This window comes from Aptenodytes forsteri, unplaced genomic scaffold (genome assembly GCF_000699145.1).
Source record: "Aptenodytes forsteri isolate BGI_AS27 unplaced genomic scaffold, ASM69914v1 Scaffold2, whole genome shotgun sequence".
NCBI lineage: Eukaryota > Metazoa > Chordata > Aves > Sphenisciformes > Spheniscidae > Aptenodytes > Aptenodytes forsteri.
In genome coordinates this window covers 9,831,922-9,851,896 of record NW_008795695.1, presented here as the reverse complement: position 1 = coordinate 9,851,896, position 19,975 = coordinate 9,831,922, and the positions used below count along the sequence as shown (strand labels likewise).

At 37.8% G+C, this 19,975-nt stretch overlaps 1 protein-coding gene across 2 annotated transcripts in view; it reads right to left on the bottom strand.

Annotated features, from left to right (window-relative positions):
- DYRK1A (dual specificity tyrosine phosphorylation regulated kinase 1A) overlaps positions 1–19,975 on the bottom strand; it is a 71,244-nt gene that overhangs the window by 16,541 nt on the left and 34,728 nt on the right. For both annotated transcript variants that reach the window (XM_009282986.2, XM_019473059.1), the window contains 2 exons: positions 10,136–10,341; positions 93–185 (listed from right to left, as the gene is read on the bottom strand). In XM_009282986.2, coding sequence (XP_009281261.1) covers positions 93–185; positions 10,136–10,341 — 299 coding nt within the window. The remainder of the gene's footprint in view (positions 1–92; positions 186–10,135; positions 10,342–19,975) is intronic.

The window sequence follows — 19,975 nt, the reverse complement described above, 5'->3', positions numbered from 1 at the left end:
CATGAGATTATTTATAGAAAATATACTTAATAATGTATTGTAAACAAAAACTTCACATCGATACACATTACAAAGATAGCTGGAGCCATTACCTCATTAATATGCTTGTATGTTTTGATCAAATCTACGGAGAGTTTCCTCAATGGAGCAGTGGCTGGATCACGGAAAGTTTGGGGCATCCGCCTCTGTAATATGACCATATCATAACTTAGGATAAAAGCTAGGACTTTAATGATATAATTACTTCACCAAATCGTAATATTCCTCACAGAAATGAGTTATTTCATTGCAACATTTTTTTCTTTAAGCGACATTAAAAAAAGAACAACAAATACAGGAATCAAAATAAATTAGCAGTTTAGTTACTTTTTAATACATTTAATTAATAAAAAAAAAGAAATAAATCCCAGGATTCCTACCTCTCCTCCCATTATGCCTGACAGGCTTAACCCCAATAAACAGTTTTACCCTCAGTTAAAAATGCAGCTCCTTTGACAACAGAGATTCTTGCTGACATTACCCCTCTACCTCATGACTGATGTATGAACTGTAACCATATTTAATGTATAGCTGCATTAAAACCACAAATGGAAGTTAACAGCAGTAACTACTGGAGAACTGTGGCAGTTTGCCACATTTAAACTATGTTAAATTCCAAATAAAAAAACCCCTCAGGTCTACCATGCTTTGCAATATCCAGGCCTAAATCTAAATCTAAAACCTAAAGAAAGTTTAAAGAAATCTAAAGCACGCACATGAACACCATACCTACTGTCAAAGTTTTAAAACAACGTCCCTGAAAAGGTAGTTATGTTCCTCGTCTGTGTTTCCTAAAACTGACTACATTTACAACAAAACCATCTTCAACAGCAGGCCATTTTTTTTTTAATGTTTTCCTGAAGAAACAAGACTTATGTGTGATAAAATTATTTGTGTAAAATTATTTGTGTGCCTCTTTTTTTCTTTGCACACATACGCCATGTAAATTCTGGATCTACCAATCAACTCCTATTCCTCCTTAGGACCTGTTCGAAATCTCAGAAGATAAAGTTCCTGAAAAGATGAAGTTCCAAGTGGCAGGCTGGAGGTGAATAGTATCCCCAGTAAAAAGAAGGCAGAAAAAACTAAGTCACAAACCATTTCATTTGGCTAAAGCTGACTACCTGCTCAGCAGACACTTAACAGCACAACTGTACCACCAGACAAGCTCTGACAACTTCCCTGTCTCACCCCGTGAGAGTGTCAGATGGGGAGCTAGGAGAGAGAGTGGTGAGGTTAGTGTGACTGGTCCCCTAGACTGCCTCTTTATTCCCTCTCTTCCCAATGACAGAAAACCACAGGGCAAGTTTAAGCATTCCATTGGAGAAAAGCTTGTTTCATGTACGTTAAAGCTGCTTCTACTTTCTTACTCATTATCAAGAGGGTTAGGTGACTGAGCGCCACCACGCTCAGCCTTACAACTCTCATCTCATGCCATCAAATAGGCTCACGCTCATAACTCTCTTCACTTCCAAGTGCTTAATCTCATCTGCTGCCTCCTATTACAGCTAAATTGATATGCAGCCTCCTGCAGAGCTGAGGAAAGAGCATAAGCCATCAATAAAAATAATGAAACTGATTTTTATATCAGTATTGCTGAACTAATAAACAAACTGGAAAAGCGTAACTGTTCCTCTATCTTTTATGGTATTACTTAATACTTATAATGGTGGCTGTGCAAATAGCTCATTTGTTTTGCTCAATGACCAAATGAAAAAAAATCACGTTGAAGTGACCCAAAGAAGTTCTCACAAACAGAAGCGATAAAGAGTTTGTGCTTCTGAAATTGGACCTGAACTCAGGCACCCAAGCAGCCATACTAGAAAGCTAAGCTCATGCTCTCCTCCGGTGGATGCGCAGACCCCATGGGGCAGGGGAGAAGAGAGCATGAGCAAGAGCGAGAGAGCAAGACAGAGCGTGAACAAGCAAGAGAGCTGAACAGAGAGGGGAAAGGCAAGACACTTCCAGTAAGCTTACTGCATCTGCGTGAGGCTGGGACTCCCAACAGGTACAAAACTCAGTGGAGCTGAAGGCTCCCGAGAAACAGCAATTCAAAGCTTTGATGCACACCACTCCAAATATGCCCACATAACATTTTTACACCCCTGCAAGACTGCTGACTTGTGGTCTTTTTCATTAGGGAATGTTTCTCAGAGACGATGCAATACAGTTAAACTTTCCTCAGGGAGTTTTAACACAAGTCATGCCCTAGGTGTTTGTTCCAGTCAATTCACTTTTGGATATGCCCACTACCATCAATCTCCCTTGAGCAAGTTTACCAAATTAATTCCTTAATTCTTTTTTATTACAAGCACGACCATTTTGTAAACATCAGGAAAGTCTGTTTTAAAGTTTCCTAAACAAACTATTTGACATTTACAAAACATTTTTGTTTCTTCATCTGTCAAACAAATGTGATCCATTAAACAAATCACACCTAAATATGATCTCTTTTCGTTCTCTCCCACGGCACTGTTAAACAATTAAATGGCATCTAGTCCTAATCCCAACTGTCACTGTTACAGGCTTTTCAAATGCAAGTATTTCCTTTCAATTTCTTAATCTGACTTAAAGAGATTATTAGAACACGGGAACACTGGTAGATTTTACTGGTCAAAGATACCATGCTGTGGTGCACGAATACTGACAGGAACCAGACTCTGTCCTAGGCTGACATGATCAGCACAGGGTCTCTGTTATGCAGGTTACGAGTTTTGAGGAAAGAGTCTCAGTGTGGAAGAACTCCATAGTTCAGATCAACTATTCAGACATAAGGTTGCTCTAATTTGGAAAGGGAATTTGTAGAACAAGTATTCATGTTTATTTTCTAATTTATAAGTCAAATTTGCTTGCTTACTTAAAAAATCTTCCAATTTCAACTCTGAAATAAGCAGCCTGGTGACCAAAAAAACCCACCAAGCAAACAAAAAACAAACAAAAAAACCACCCCAAAACTAAATTGTTGCTGTTCCCTAATCATAAATAATTGAAATTCTGCAGGCTACTCCTATGCTGCTTGCAGCCAGTACCTTATTTGAAAATTGTACTTTTAATTGTGCATTTAGACAGTTACATGTTTCTGACAACACACTTTAATCTGTATGAACTTTTTAACAGGTACTATTTTGCTATCCTGGGTTCATAAAGTTTTGGGTGGGAGAGGAGAAAGAATTGACCTTTTCTTCCTCCCCCTGTTATATTGCAAACTATGTAACATTCTCCTCTTTTTCCAAGATCCTTTTGGAGACTCTTGCTCCCCTTCCTGATGGGTGGGAGAGGAGAAAGAATTGACCTTTTCTTCCTCCCCCTGTTATATTGCAAACTATGTAACATTCTCCTCTTTTTCCAAGATCCTTTTGGAGACTCTTGCTCCCCTCTTCCTGATGATGGAAGACTATGGAACAAAGTTGTCATTATCCATTTCATACAATAACATTCTCAAATTCTTTATCACTACAGTAATACCGATTTCCCTTGTGGCTTCAAACAGTGCGCAACCACAAAAGAAAAAAAAGAAAGAAGAAAAAAAAGGAAAGAAAAAGAAAAAAATCCTATTGCACAAGCTTCAGTCTCTATCTGGTGGCCAGACAGCAACACTGCAACCTCAGATCTTCTTAAAGATAGAACACAAATCAAAATATATGCTTGTATTTCAAGACTGAGAGACAAGAAACTACTTTCATTACAATTATATACGCCAGTAAATACCCATCACATTCTGACTGGTCCACACTTGCGCCTCAATGGAAACAGTACAGCTACCTGGGATGGTACCATGATGAAAATTACAAGTAAGGAACTGGAATTTGATTTTCTTACCTATTAACCAAACAAACATGACATAGTGCTGAGAGACAACCTGTAACTAATCTAAACAAAGCAGAATCAAATAAACACAAAAAAAGGCAACCAAGAGCCCCACTTATGTGTACTCAACACATTTGAGACAAACCATGTTTTAAGGAAACTATGACTTTTAACTCAGGTATGTTATTTTAACTAGCATAGTCTTTGAGGTTTAATGAATGAAGGAAAGGAACAGACAACGTATTTCTCTCTCTTTGGACATATGCTTTGTTATCTAAAAAACAGATGGCACTGTTCCTTACTAAATGCATTTTATTTTGATTATGGGAAATTCTGAGCAGATATATATATTCTCTTAATGGAATGATTTAATTCAGATTTTTTTTAAAAAAGAAAGATCCATCACCATCCACATTTATTAAAAAAAGGAAAAAAAAAGATAAATTCTGCTTGCGTATAGTACATGTTCCATTTTACAAAAAGAATAAATAATGAAGACTTTCTATTATAAGGGTAACTTTTAGCAAGAGTTCAAATTGTAATGACCCATTTAATAGACTCCCATATTAAAGAACTGAATGGACCCGTCTCATCTCATACGCCACTTGCTATTCAAAACCCTTCTTGTATCACAATAATACAGGATAGGAAGTCAATGCTAATCCCATATTGTGGTGGGCAGCCACATAATAGATGGTGTCTCCAGAGGGTCAACAAAACAGATGTTTAATTGCTATAACCGCAAGCCACAGTAACAGTTCCCCATAATACACAGCAAACTTTAGTTTTTTAGAAAAATGACCAAAGAGAAAAAAGCGTATGTGCCAGAGAACAAAACAAGAGAAATCCAAGACTATTCTTCAAACTGACTATACTCAGAGCTAGAACTGTATGCAGGTAGGGACAGAATTTCAGTCCATTTACTTTAATCATTGACTTGTGTTCTGTGAGTATTTCCCTCCTATTCTGGCTTCCTTCCCCAAATAAATAAGGTTGCTGAATAAAAGTAATAGTAAAACACAGATAAGTTTAAAGTTAAATAAATAAATAAAACCAGCAAGGAAAGAAGGGTCATCTGCCAAGATTTTATCCTGCCTGATTCAGCCCAACCATTTTAAAAAAAGCAGCAGCGGGGAAGCAGGGGCAGTAAGAGAAAGGGAATGAAAAACCCCACTCTGAAATTCTTGTCGCTGGAGCATAAACATATTTTTCCAAAAAATGTCTGAGATCGATGGAAAGTGAGAGAAATGCTTTTACTGAAATGAACTGCATGCTCACATTCATGACAGAGTCTGGTGAAGTCTGACCATCGCTAATAATAATGTTGCTGATTAGGTAGCTGAAGTAACTGAACTAAGGATTTGCTACTGCCTGCTAGAACACAACACATTAGCTTTGCAATGATCTAGCTGCAATCCATAAGATCTCTGGCCAACATCTGGTCAGTAAAACCTAGAATTTTGCACGTGATAAGGGACCTTAGTTACATATATAGAGAAAGATGTTTAGCCGTCAGCCTGACCTTTGAATTCCAGGTGCTTCATGAAAGCTAAACTGTTGGAATTTGTTACCAAAATCTGCCCAGGAATCTCACCTCAACTTCTTTGTCAGGTAAATCAATTTTCTAATCTTTTGTACTTAACTGAAAAAAAGTTTGAGGCAATCCAAGTATCCATGATGAAGATAAACATTAGGACAGCACAAAAGAAATGCTTGTTTGAAGTTATGAAAACTTTTAAGCTCTTATCTTATATTCACATCAGGCTATGTTGAATTCTCAAGATGCAACCAGTTGAGACTGGACAAAGAAATACTACTGTTTGTTACTGCCAAAGGAGAAAGGTCCCACAGATCTCATCTTTTCTATTCACTCTAGGCCACACGCTCTTACTGCTTTCCTGAAGCTGGCTCTGGCACTCATCAGAGAGGTAAAACCACACAACCAAGAGCAGGACCCCATCCTGCCAGCAGGCCCGGCACTTGGTGAATCACAGATTTAAAGTAAACCCTTACAATCCAGCAGTTTTCGGGAAACAAAAGCCTTAAGCCTAACTACTGAAGAAAAAAAAATAAAAAAGGACAGAGCTGGAAGTTTTTAACTGTAATTTAAAACCTCATAAATAAGTGAAAAACAAAGCAATCTGGCTGGCTTTGAAGTATCTTCCTGTTATTTGTTCCTTGCCAATGATGAGATGAGTAAGTTTTGGCCACCATAGCCATAAAGCAATAGGTGCAAGAGAATATTATGTAAATAATATTTTAAGGGTAACGTATAATATAAATACATGCAATTTATATAACTTTAATATAAATTGTCATTACTGTTTCCTAACCTTTAATCTGCAACTGAAAATGATTCATAAAATACCAGAATATGGTCTGCAAGCCATTACAAATCAAAAAACAAGCAGGACAGAGCTGGAATAAAACCAAGAAATTAACATTCAAGGCCTAGCTTCCCCATTATTTGGTTATGAATGAAAATCATTACAGGAACTTGAACAAGACAATACTCCTCCAAAAAAGGAGTCAGTCCTCAGTAAAAAGAAAGACACAAAAATAACCTGAAAAAACATAATAAGGCAGATCATCTTTGCCATTTATCAAAATGACATCAATTACAGAAAATGCTGCTGTTCTACATGCTAAAACTTAACAGCTACTCTTAGCAACTGACAAGCAGTATCCTTACAGCACCTTGCTGCAGCCTAACGAAATTTACTTTCAGAGAAGAACTACTTGCTATCTATTATTTCTACAAAACTTCAGTATCCCAAAAGCTGAGACTTCAGCCTGGGTTTTATTTTCAAGCAAGTCCATTTTGTCTGGATTTGGACACAATAATCTGTTTACAAAGTTCAGCAAATGTAACAACCAAGAAAGTAACCTTTGTAACACTTGCATTCTCGATGTCGTCAATTAAAGATTCACTCAAAGATATACTAAGCTGCTCCGCAAATTATTTCACAGATGCTTAGTTAGTAAGAAGCGAGTTGATTGAAGCGATGGACTATTTCAGAGAGGAGAGGGCAGACTTTCCTAGCAAAAGGCAATTTGCCTAGGCAGAGCACCGCCTTGCAGTAAGGCTGGCGCTGCAGTGCGGCGCTCTGGCCAGCAGATGGTGGCTGGAGCTCGGGAAAGAATTTTACCTGGCGGTCCCGGCACAACCACCGCCGACCTTGGGAGACTCCCGCTTCATTGACCCTTCTGGCTACTGAATCAACAAGGTAATGGAGCCCTCTCGGGAGCAAAGGGGCTGGCAACTCGCTATTAATCAACCGTTGGACGCTTGCACCCAAATGGGCTACTTTGAGGCTGCTGAAACCGGTAGCACCAAAGCTGACCCAATCATCTAGGCTGCCGATGACCACTGTCACATTAGGAAATTCTGGGAAAGTAAAGCTCAGAGACCTAACTTCTCGTCTGTTTGACTGGATGCAAGACATTGGATCCATAAAAGGATCTACCCCCTTTAGGAATCACACTTCCTGTATCTGCCAAAAGTCACCTTTTTCTTCCTCCTATTTTGTATGGCCATATTAGATCAATCTATCAAGCCTTCTACAACAGATATTCAGCCTATTCCTTTTGCTGCCCAAGCTAAAAACACGATATTCTTAACCATATGTACTTGAAAAGATATTAGTATGTCACCTGAAGAGAGTTTGCCATTACTAAAAGGTTAGTCTAGTGTTAGAAGCTTTAATAACAGACAAGTACGTAACAACAGAAAGAACTAGTGGTGGGATTCCAACACAGGAATGAAACAACCACACAAGGATGGTTCAGAAAATGACCTCTGCAAGAGTTTTTCAGAATTGACATATACAGGACAGAACTGCTTTTATCAAGGACAGAGAGAAACAAGTTGCAGCATATTCAAGGCAATACCTTGAATAAAAAGGATTCCTGTAGAAATGTCATAAAGAAAGAGTCTGTAAGATGTATGTATCATTTAGACATGAAAACCTAGATGGTATGCAGATTACATCTGAAGCAAAAGGCAAGATGGTAGTCCACAGCAATGGAGAAATAGAAGACAGCACAAAGCCTTCAATAATAGAGGGTCAAGGCTTCTATAAGAAGAAAAAACAGTCAGAGTTACGTTTTAATCAAGATGAACTAGAGCTGACAAAAGGACTACTGAAAGAGAAAGAACAAGAAAATTTTTTTGCACAGAAACACGGTCTAGAGCAGATGATCTGACTCACTTGCATAAAGATGTTAGCTGGATTTGGTTTTGCAGTAAGATTAACCAGAAGTGCAGTGCAAAGGCAAAAAGCCATTGAGGCTCCCCAACAGAGGCTCATATAGAACCTCCATACCAACCCGGAATCTGGTGAGGAGAACTGTATGGACAAGCACAAGAACTCAAAGGAGGAACGAGTCACGAAAGACAAGTCGTCAGAAGACTTCAAAAAGTTGCCCACCACCAAAGTCAAGGGTGTTGAAAGGAGCTCACAAAGGATAAAGGAGAAACAATTCTGAACTGCTTAGGCAGAGGACTATAAAGACTTCAACAATGCAATTACAGTGAAATAGGAAGACAGAAACTACAATGCAGAAAAAAACAAGATGGAACTGGAAGAATAAAAACATTGATTCTATAAAATAGTGTTAGTGGTGCAAAGACAGCTTGATTGCTGTTATCAAGGTGGCCAGCTGACCATTTCTTCATACGGATAACTTCCCAGAGCCAACCACAGCTTTTTCCCTACGTTTACATCCTCATCTCAGTGGGCTGCATTCTTTGGTCAACAATTCTTGGCTATTCTCCGAGAACTATTCTTCAGCTTTCTATTATTCATCTACCATTTTAAAGCCATTGTGGCCACAAACAGCAACGGATGGTGATACATCCTCAAGTTCCTTGATTCTGCTTTTTGGTTTAAAAACATTAACAACTAAGCACTAATATACACTAAAGCTCACAAATGTGATGCCAGATTGTAACGCTTAGGTAAGTACCCTGAAAGGTTTAAGGAACACAGCAACTTTTCTTAATTGGCAGACTGATTCACTAATCTCATTGTGGAGGTTTTGGGGGACCTTTAACCTAAAAAAGTCACATAAAATACCTCTGTAGATTTCTCAAGCTAAATACTATTATAAATAGTATTTAAATAAACAGATTTATTTAAATAAACACAGTATTTAAATAAACAGATTTACTCTTCCTACTGAGTGGCTCTCATGAAACCAAAAACATCCTTTGCCAGCTCCATTCACTTTGCCATTCTTCACAGAGCGCTAGTCATTACAGATCTCCAAATCCAAGTATCAAATATCCTGGCACTTAGTTTGACCATTCTCATCCTCTCTAATCCTTCCCTCTTTCTGCATAAGTGCCTTCCTACAGAGCAATACCAACAGAGCATCTCTTGATGGTACTGTAGATTTCCCACCAAAGCCATATTGATCACAAGAACAGACCTGAATCTGGTAGCAGCAAAAGACTTCACTCTCGATCCTCTTTAAGTGGAACATGCCTCATCAGCCTGCACCAAATTTTGAAGCTCTGACTTACAGACTTCTAGATTTTAAGCTTTGAAACCTATCTGCGTTCACATCTCCACAACTGGGCTGTGCCATTTTTAAGAAAGCAACAAAATTCTCTCTCACACAGGACAATACCAGCTCTTGTGGCTAGCAACCTAGCACTATTAGTTAGGAAGTTTCTTCAGCAGTTCTAGGGACTCAAAAGCAGTAAGGAAGAAACACTGATCTTGACAGCTCAAAAGCATCCATAATCATCACAATCCCTGTGTTCATTTTACCTCCTTGCAACAGTAGGCAGTAAACTAGTAGTAGTAAAACCCCAATGATAGCATAGCTTTAGATTTTGCTTTTTTTAAAGAAAACGTATCTTAACAAAATGTGTCTTTGTGCAAACCTCTCTATTCCAAATACACTAACCAGTGACTCTACATTAAACACTGTCCATTAGAACAAGTAATAAAGCAATCACATTCTAACATCAAACAGCCCTAAAAAAAAAAAAGAAAAAAGCTAGTATTAAACTCTCTTTCCAACTCTCCACTTGGACAATCTTTCTCCCCTCTCATCTCAAAAATGTCAGAAGTAGAATAATCACAATAAATATGTACCAGATGTTGAAAAACAACTTCCAGAAACTTCTTCATCCACCCATCCTTGAAGAGTCAGGAGTTAATTAGTTTAAAAAAAAAAAAAAAAAAAAAAAAAAAAGCCCTGATCCCGTAATTTATGGGTGTATAATATATTTAGAGAAAGACTTATTACATCTAAAACAACTTTTGTTATCACTTACCTGGTTTGTTGATGTTAGAGGTTGCTGAATCTGGTCAGCATATGATAAGGCAGAAACCTGTTGGTCATTTATGTTCTGCTGCCGACGATCACTGTACTGCTGATGCGAATGGGACATCTGTCCAGCCATCTGAAGGCCAGCAGCATGGAATGAAAACGATGGTGCAAGCCGAACAGATGAAGGTTTGCATGCTGAAGTCTCTCCTCCTGCAAAGACAATGTGAGTTTTTAATGCAGTTAATTGCTTGAAAATATTTACCTCAGTTAGTCTACATATCCTAGCTTACAGAGCTTATAAACACTAATATATTTTCACCGTTTTAACATACACAAGAGTTTTCATACACAATGAACGGAGAAATCATCCTCATGTAAAGGTTACCTAGCTGAAGTGCTTCTTCCCATTTGTGACAAATTATTCATTGACCATTTATTCCTATTTATCCTTAACATCCCTTTTCTAACATCTTCACCTGTGTCATAACTCAATCGGAATTTGACAGGGGCTATTTTCCAAGTTATGAATTTTGTGCATGGATTCTGTTTTCATTCCATGAAAGCCAGAAAAACACACAAGTTCTGCCTTTTAAGGTTGCTCACAGCAACCTTCTGGACTGACTGTACCAAAAGAAAAGGAAAGCTAGTGCCCAGTCTCAGCAGCTGATCTTCCCTGGCCTCAATGTTTACGCCTTCCTACAAACTGCTTAGCTCACTAGCCTACATTTTTAACTTCCATCCTTCTTCCAACACACACTGTACTTCAACTCAGCTTCCTGACTCCTGTTGCTGAGTTTCATCAAGCTATAGGTAGCAAGCACTGTGACTCGGATTAACTCCTTTTTGGGAAGGTGAAATCAGACTGCAAGAAGCAACTGCAAAGCAACTGCAAAGCAAGAGACAAACAAAACACTTGGTGTCAAGTTGCAGGAGAATGTCAAACTGTATGGCCAAAGTACTAGATTCGGTAACATCCTGAAAAATGCCGAATTCCACAGGCACAGAATCTGCCGCTAACCAGGACAGATCCCGCACCTCTCAACTCCTGTTTCAGACATCCATCAGATGGCATTTAATTGTTTCATAGTCTACTTGTATCTTCACTGTCCTCTAACAGTGGAGGACAGATTAAAGTACAATACGGTTTTCTTTGTTTGCTAATGGAAGTTTAGCATGTTCCATATTTAACATCCATCCTTTTGCTTTTTGCTGACTATGCCAGAGGGGGGAAATTCTCTAAATGGATGCCATGTTGGCACAACGTAAGAGACAGAGCAGGATGGGACAAGCAGCCAGGCACACTGAAGCCAACATTGCCACTGAAGGAATGTGTGTGGAATCAGGAGCTGAAATATGGAAGCACAATAGTTGGTAAAGATTAAATTTAGAAGCAAGATGTGAAATAATCAAGCACCTTAGCCAGCAAGGGAAATCCCCATTTCCTTTACAATCAAAACCTTGCAAGAAAATATAATCAGTATAAAACAGTAGATGAACACCGGCCCATCAATTTGACTTTCTTAAAAATAACTGACTGCTCCATTTGCCACCTATTCTAAGTTAAGAAAAAATAAAATATTGAAAATGATACTGCATCATTGACTCAGCACCTGTCAGAGCAGTAGAAGAACCGCATGGGATGAAATCAAACACCATTTTACATTAAGATCATTTTAGAAAAATATATTCAATAAAAAAGTCAAAATAATATTCAAACAGCTATAAATAAGAAAGCCTATATATAGTATAATCACTATTACTTTAAAAGGGGTGAAGTAAAATTGTACAGTGAAATACCCACTGACAGACCACTGGTATTTTTCTCCAGTGTTACAATTCAGTACTATTAAAAGACTAACAGAACAAACTGCTCCAGAAAATGAACTGGTTGCCCACAAGCACGCACAGATTTTCACAATGTTTCATTACATCTTCAACCATTTTACTTAAAAACAAACAAACAAACAAACCTTCATGAAATAACTATGATATATGAAAACTCCTTTTTCTGTGTGCATTATGGCACCTCTGGTAACACAATAAAGTATCAAGATGACCTTACAAATGGAAATAAAATAAAGAGATTCCTGACCTAAAACCATGATAAGCTAAGTCAACTTCACGTTGCACAGAAAATTACTCTAACTCTCCTGTAAAACATCCATTAAAAACTGCTTTGTGATTTTTCACACAAATAGAGATCCTAGTAAGCTCTGAAAGTGAAACTGTCCTCTGACATTTAAAGATACAGTGGAAATATTAGTTAAATATCTGAGTGTAAACTCTTTAAAATACTTGCATCTTATTTCTGTTTTCATTCCGAGTAGCATTTTATGTTCCCCTATGAATCGGGCAACAGATTGTCACCTTCTTTTTTTTAAATTTAAAATTATGTATTATGAACTTCACAAGTTCACATTTAAATACGGGGGGAAATATGTGCAAAGTTTCTAATGCATCAGCTGATCTCAAAGATATCATAGTTCCTTCATATATTAATGCATCTATCACTTAGATCATGTAAAAACTGTATATAATTTTTTTTTCCCACTACAGTATTTTCTTAATGGCTAAACTCCATTTCTGCTAGAGAACCAGAGTTAGTCTTCCATCTAGACAACTTGGTAAATTTAGCGTACATTTACTTTTCAAGATATACTGAACACTCCTGTAAGAATGGGTGAACACATGTAAGACATTATTTGGTACATCTACTTTCTGCTCTTTTAATTTCTGCTGATTTTCTGTTTAACCTCAAAAAACAAATAATCTCACTTAGCAACATCATGGTAAATGAATTAAAAGTTAAAACTATTTAAATCAGATAGTCAAAAAATACCATCAATTCTAAATTGTAGAGCCAATTACTTTAAAAGTTTTATTTCTTGTATTTTTTTACCCCAGGCCACAGTTTCCCAATAGCATACTAGATATCTAGCAAATTAGATAACTTAATAAAAACAAATTTTATTTAAAAAAATTCTGCACTTGCATATGTCCCTAAAAAAGCAGAAAGCTCACATACATACACACAAAAATCCCAGCAGCATGGAGTTCTCATTTACAATTTGACTTCATGGTATCTTCTGACACTCACTCAAAAGATCACAACAAATCTGAGGATAAACTGAACAATGCACTACACATACTTTAAAAAAAAAAAAAAAAGAAGAAAAGAAGAAAAGGATTAGAAGTATAATTATCCCACAAAAGAACAGTCGTAATACTGATATTTCACTTCAGCTTTAAACTTTTGACACTTCCACATGCTTTCTCTCCTGAGTCCACTAGCAGGACAATGAGGCTGTAGCTTTCCTGGTCTTCCAAACTGACGACGGTCAGTTGGACCAACTCAGTTAATTCCACAGTAACACCCCAGAAAAGAGAGCTTCATAATTTATAACAAGGTGACCAGACTGAAGAATCACAAAGAAAGTTTCTCTAAGAACGACAGTTTGACAAATAACTTATTTTATTCATGCAATTTAAATTTTTTTTGAAGATTCAATGTTTGTGATTTACAAGCATTTACCTATTTGCTCGGAGGTAAGTCATACACAACCTATGATGTCAACATACATGAATAAAAGTTGTATCCAACAAGATTTTTTATAAAACATTGTTCTTTGGTAGAAATGTAAATGGATTTCACAGAGCAGCACTGAATCTCAGAAAAAGGGATGTTATTAAACACAAGAGCCTGACTAGAGTCTCATGACCTGACGTCTGTTACAAGGAGATGGATGGAAATTGGCTAGCTCACACCACATGTTCTTATACCAAATAGAAAGGCATTTTAATAGTCTCTGTGAAGATGGTGGTATCAACCCTTAACCATGTTAGCAATAAGCAAGAACTACCTGGGTCAAAAGTTTAAGAACTGTAACTACAGGCTCTAAAAGATCAATAGCCAAGTAATTTTCATCTTTACGATTTCTTACTGTCACTGAAATGGAGACACGAGTTCACAGACTTCTCTTGCTGAAAGCAGTCTTAGCTATCAACAAAAACAAGTAATGTTCAGGATGTGGTCCCTGATGAAATACCTGCCCTTGCCACACTTCAGACTTTGTTCCGTGATACCTGCAATCCTACCCTGGTACAACTAATCCCAAGAGAGCACTCGTAACTTACTATTATGAGCCAAGAAACACCTCATGACACATTCGAAGAAATGAGGGGAGAAAGAAGAATTGGCTAGAATAGCAATCTTGACCTCCTTTAGTTTTAGGCCGAGGAGTCAGTCAGCTATAGAAATAGGAACATTTGTGTACATCCATTAATTGAGGTTCACAAAACCCCTGGTGGCTGAAGTTCATTTGGAGAGCTCTAGACATTCAAAAAAGTAAGCAATCTACTGACCACCATGGGAGTACTAAAATCCACAGGAACTCATTACCACGCCACATCCGTAACTTCTACAGGATAGAAATATCTAAGGAACAAGGTCTAGTCAATCATCAATCTTCCTTTCTAACCACTGTAAGTTCAAATGATTACATGTTGTGAAGCACCTTGGGAAGGACACAAAGTGACAGAAAACAAAAAGTATGCCAAGATCTCTATGCACGAAGTACATTAAGGGAAGAGATTAGAGATTGGGAGTGGGTAGAATTATCTTACAAATGGGCCTTACCTAATGTGTTAGTTCAGGGAATGGCATAAAAATACACAGTTTTATGTATGTTTACAGTTTAAGTTTTTACAGTTTACAATGAACATTTATTTGCCTGACAAGATTAAATCAGAACTTGTCATAAAGAAGTTCCAGCTACAGAAGGCATCCCTCATTTCAGCCTTGAGAGCGTATGTCCCTTTTCTCCTACAGTCATGAATGTAACAGCTCTTTTGAAGTGAAGCTGTTCAGAACACTATTTCATTAGTGACATTCCATACACCATAATATAAGCAAAATATAAATTATAATAGTAACTTCTTGACTTTTGTAAATTTACTGTCTCTGGAAAGTAACAAGTGAGGAAGAAGCAAGCATTAATAAAATGCTACACTATTGTACGAGCAAACCGCTGTAACTATAACCAGAAGACAGTGTTTAAAAGGGGACCAATAGCATAAATGTGATGATAGAGAAAACAAATTATAACCTCAGAAGAGGTTCATAGCTCAGAACTATCTGAAAATACAGATACTGCAAAAATTGATTGCCCTATCATATGGAAGAAGGTCAGGTTTATTTCTTTAAAGCATCATCTTAACACAGTGGAAGAGCGTAAGTTCAAGAATATATTTCTTTATTTGGTGAGGATGGGAAATACCTCTCTCATTCAAAATAGGTTTGTTATAAATGACTTTTCCAATATCAAAGAAATTAGTAACTCAAAGTAGAAAAATACTTGAGATTGTAGTTATTGAACAGTCTAAAAATGAACTACAGTTGGTTTAATATAGGAAAATTTTTGGTACAATTTTGCATAATTTTTAAAACCTCAATGCAGTTTCAAAATTCAGTTTCCTACCTCATCCATTTTAGATTCTGTTATTCCCATTTTGACATCAGTCTACAAAACTCATTTAAACATTATCTCCCCCCCCAAAAAAAGTATCATACGGTAACGAAGTGGTGCAATGCATTGCTGGTCTTCTCCTTTCAACATAAAGCAAGGAACAGATATTCACCGATTGACTGTAAAGAGTTGCAGGTGACAGTGTGCCACCCCAAGAGTGGATCACTGTTTCTGAAAAAATTCATGTATTGTGGTCATTTAAATTTTATATCTAAGAATATGAAAATTGGGCACAGTCCTGGGCAACCGGCTCTAGGTGGCCCTGCTTGAGCAGGGGGAAGTTGGACCAGGTGACCTCCAGAGGTCCCTTCCAGCCTTAACAGCTCTGTGATTCTGTGCCACAAATGTCGGCACAAAGTAAGTGACAGGATTTCTCTCTTCGAATCAAGGAGTTGTTAGATCAGCTCCTCTGCCATGTGGGACTGCATCTGAAAATCCCCATAGCAATTAGATAGTTTCTTTGCATTCCTGTCACCCAACTCACCAAATATACACTCCGCTTCTCAATGCATGTGTGCAACTCTCTTTGTCCCTCTGTCACAGTTCAACCAAAGTATTCTATTTAGGTATACTCACAGTGAAGGATAAAAAAGGAGACAAACTCAGACATTAAAATCATTAGAACATTAAGAGAAGTGACATTTCCTTAACATTTCTTCATACCTACTTATCTCACAATTAACAACTAAAACCAAGAAAGGACCACTGTAACACTTCTGACCCTGTGAGTTATACAAGCTTGCCTTCAGGACTGACAAAAGCATCTTCCAGTGCAGCAGATGATCTTGATTTCATGACACCAGGAGACAGAGTTTTCTCTACTTGATAACATAATCTTTGCAACAGCCTTAAAAATACTTCACTGTCTATTGACTGTTGTGCAAGATGAAGCAGGTAAAAGCAGTGAAAGTCACACCAGCATTCTATTTCATACTTTTAAAAGTTCAAATGTAGTCATTCCCCATGTTTGAGAACTTACCACTAACCTGCTATCTGGGTAACTGATTTCTTTTATAATTATAACAACTTCATAGCCTTAAGTCCTCTGCATCTGGCGTCCAGCCAGTGATGACTACTTCCGCAGAACACTTTGGCCATTTCCTAATAATGTCACTGTCCCCATTTTCCCACCTCCTTGTTCAACTCAGCTCAAAGAAGAGGCAGAATTTCTTGTCGGATCCATAAATTAAAGACCAGTAAAGTATGGCACAACAGCATTTAACTGGCAGAAATAATGCAGAACTAAATTGGAATCAGTGGCAATATTCCTTGGGGGTTTATCCTGGACTGCGGGGTCATCTCATTGTGAAGTATGAGACTTTCTCCTCTGCACAACTCATCTCCTTTCATTCTCTTGGCATTGCTAGTACTTTTCTTCCTGTTCTTCAACGTTTTCCCTATAAAGATCATTGCTTTGACCCTAAATGTTTTGAGCTTCCTTTCACCTCCTCTCCCTCCTGCCCCATCCTCCCTTTCCCTATTCTATCTCTGCTATCTACCATTTGGGTCATTCAGCAATATGCAGAGGTGATCCATCTCAGTGACATGTTCACAGCTGAATAAGAACCTGCCAGAAAACACGACCAGAGAAAAAAAGTGTGAACTGTTATCATTCACCACAATGGGTATTCTCATTTCCATACTCAGAGTTTAAGAGCTTGTGGGCCTACACCACAGACCAAGTATGGTAGATTCTTAGTACTACATATGACTGCTTCAGACTTCAAATTTTTTTATTTCCAATCCCTGCTATGCCACCACAGATGAAGGTATCCACTTTCTTGTTATATTTTTTTCCTGTATTCAAATTACTGAATGTGAAAACAGCCAAATGCCTCCTCAAAGACAATCCTGTATTAGTTGAAGAACTGTACAGCCCTCTCCCTTCACATGAGATCCCCTTTTTTTTTGCAAAGTTAATCGTTTTGCAGAGTTCTGGTCAACCTTGTTTTTCAAAATCTATGCTTGGAAAAGTTCTCGGTACCAATGAGCATTATGATACCTCAGCTATTACGCTGAGTATACCTCTAAGAAACGAGCCTGGAAAAGTGAGAAGACTGATCTCTGCATTGCTTTAATACCCAACCACCTCTGCACTGTATTAGCACATCCTAAAACAGACAGTGAGCAATTAGCAATAGAGACAAACACTTGTATCTTGAGAACTCTCTGTTCAAGTAAACCCAAATTTAAGACAAGTTAGACCTACCCGAGTTCTGCCTAAACATAATAAATGTCAAGCACTTGGAATTTCACAGTTTAGAACAATCATCTTTTAAGCAATAAGCAAATGCCAGCCTGAACTCTAAGTGAACTACTGCTCTACTGAAACACTGCTTTGCCTATTGTCCTCATGCACTGCATTTAAAATGACTGCATGAGAATGTGAAGGTACATGGACTTCACTCAGCTTGCTCTGGAATGAGGAAAGCTGAGAGAACCCAGGGAACAAAGGGAAATTACCTGCAGCAGCTACTGTAGAACAAACAACTCCGTTATAAATATCTCATGCTAGTTCCTCCTCTGGAGGAGCTATAGTTCCTCTGGAGGAACTATATTATTGTGGAGGAATTACATTATTAAGAATGGCTACTTCAGAAGCTATTCTACAATATTCTACAATAACTATTCAGTCAACTTCCCTGAAGTAATGCCAAACACTACTTTCTCTCAAAGCAAAATTAAGCCCTAAACTTAGAAACAACCACCCTCTCAACTCCTGTTCACTAGGCCAATACACCCAAGCCCACAGAATCCTCCTGCTTGTGCTCCTTCCTAATGGACACAGCTGCAGAGAAGACTAAGTGCTTAGGAGGTGACATAAAATTACTTCTGGGTGCCATCTTTCCCAACAGTTTGCAGACCTTTGACATGACTTGCCTGTCATGTGTCTGGTCATATGGCAGAGATGGAGCAAGAAACCTGGGGAAAAGACAGGCCAAGAGTAGGCTTCATTAACTGTTCTGACACTGTTGTGCCTGTCTTGGCTATCCTCTTCCTTGGATGAGCTGCAGCAGGAGGTGGACTTTGGACAGGACTGGCATGCATGCGCTTTACTGCTTTTGTGCAGTAAGGCCTGTACTCATGGGACCCTAGTTCCCTCTACTGTAGAAATACGGTGGCTAAGACCTGTGACTTAGTTCTCTCAGCTTTCCTCATTCCAGAGCAAGCTGAGTGAAGTCCATGTACCTTCACAGGCAGAGATTGTGGTATGTATCTCTCCCTAGCCCCTTCAAAAATCTGGTACCAGAAAGACTAAATGGCATTGCTCACTATAATTCTCCCACAAGAAGAGAAGGAAATATCTAAAACTCATGAGCAACTTCTGATTTAATCCACTGGCAACACTATATAAATCTGTATTTCATTAACGTATAAATATTATTTTGAGAATACTCTGGAGAATCTTAGAACTAATAAAATTTTGTGAAAGTGAAACTACTTTTTTTTTTTTACAAATGAAGTCCAAGATTGCCAAAATTCTCAGCTAAAACCTACAGGAAACACAAGTACTCTAACTTTGAAAGTCAAAATCTTAAGCTCTATGAGAACTCTGCTTTCACACTTCTATTCTTGAGAAGCAGGCTGCGTAAGAGCACGTCTGAAAAAAACCTACAAACCCTCAAATAAACAGTGAGAACTGAACCTATGTATAGGCCTTCACATAGACCAGAAGCCTCCATCTAGGTATATACTGGACTGAAAGAACATTAAAATTGAAGAGTACTATGCACAGAAGTTAGGAAACACCAGAATACTTCCACAGTTTAATTTAGTGCCTCTATGTAACTAAATTGTGATACTATTTAGTTACATGAATACCCTATTTATTTTAAGGGACAGAATGGAAGTAGCTCTCACTGAATAGGTTGCCATACAATAGATCTTTTTATTTTCATTGTATTTAACATAATATCCCTTGACACTCCTCAGACTGTGCTCCAAATAAAATTATTACTGTCTGCATATATATTCTATAGAGTAGTCATTGTTTTTGTATCCATGTAATTCAGTAACAACAATTTCCTTCTGCAATATGCTTACGAGACTGGATTTTATCCCGTTCTGCAGAAAAACAGGGAGACACGGGTTAAACACAAAAGGGTTCCATGATTTTAAATTTCTAATTTTGTATATATAGAATTTGAAAGACTTTACAAAGACAAGGAACACATACTAGTAGATAAATCTCTGTTTTACAGAGCTCCACAGAGGAGCAGCTTTACAGGTTAGGTTTCAAGAATTTGGAAAAAGTAAACCAAATGAGAGAGGTCTGAAATGGATGTTCATTTCTGCTTGCAAACAAAACCAAACAAGAA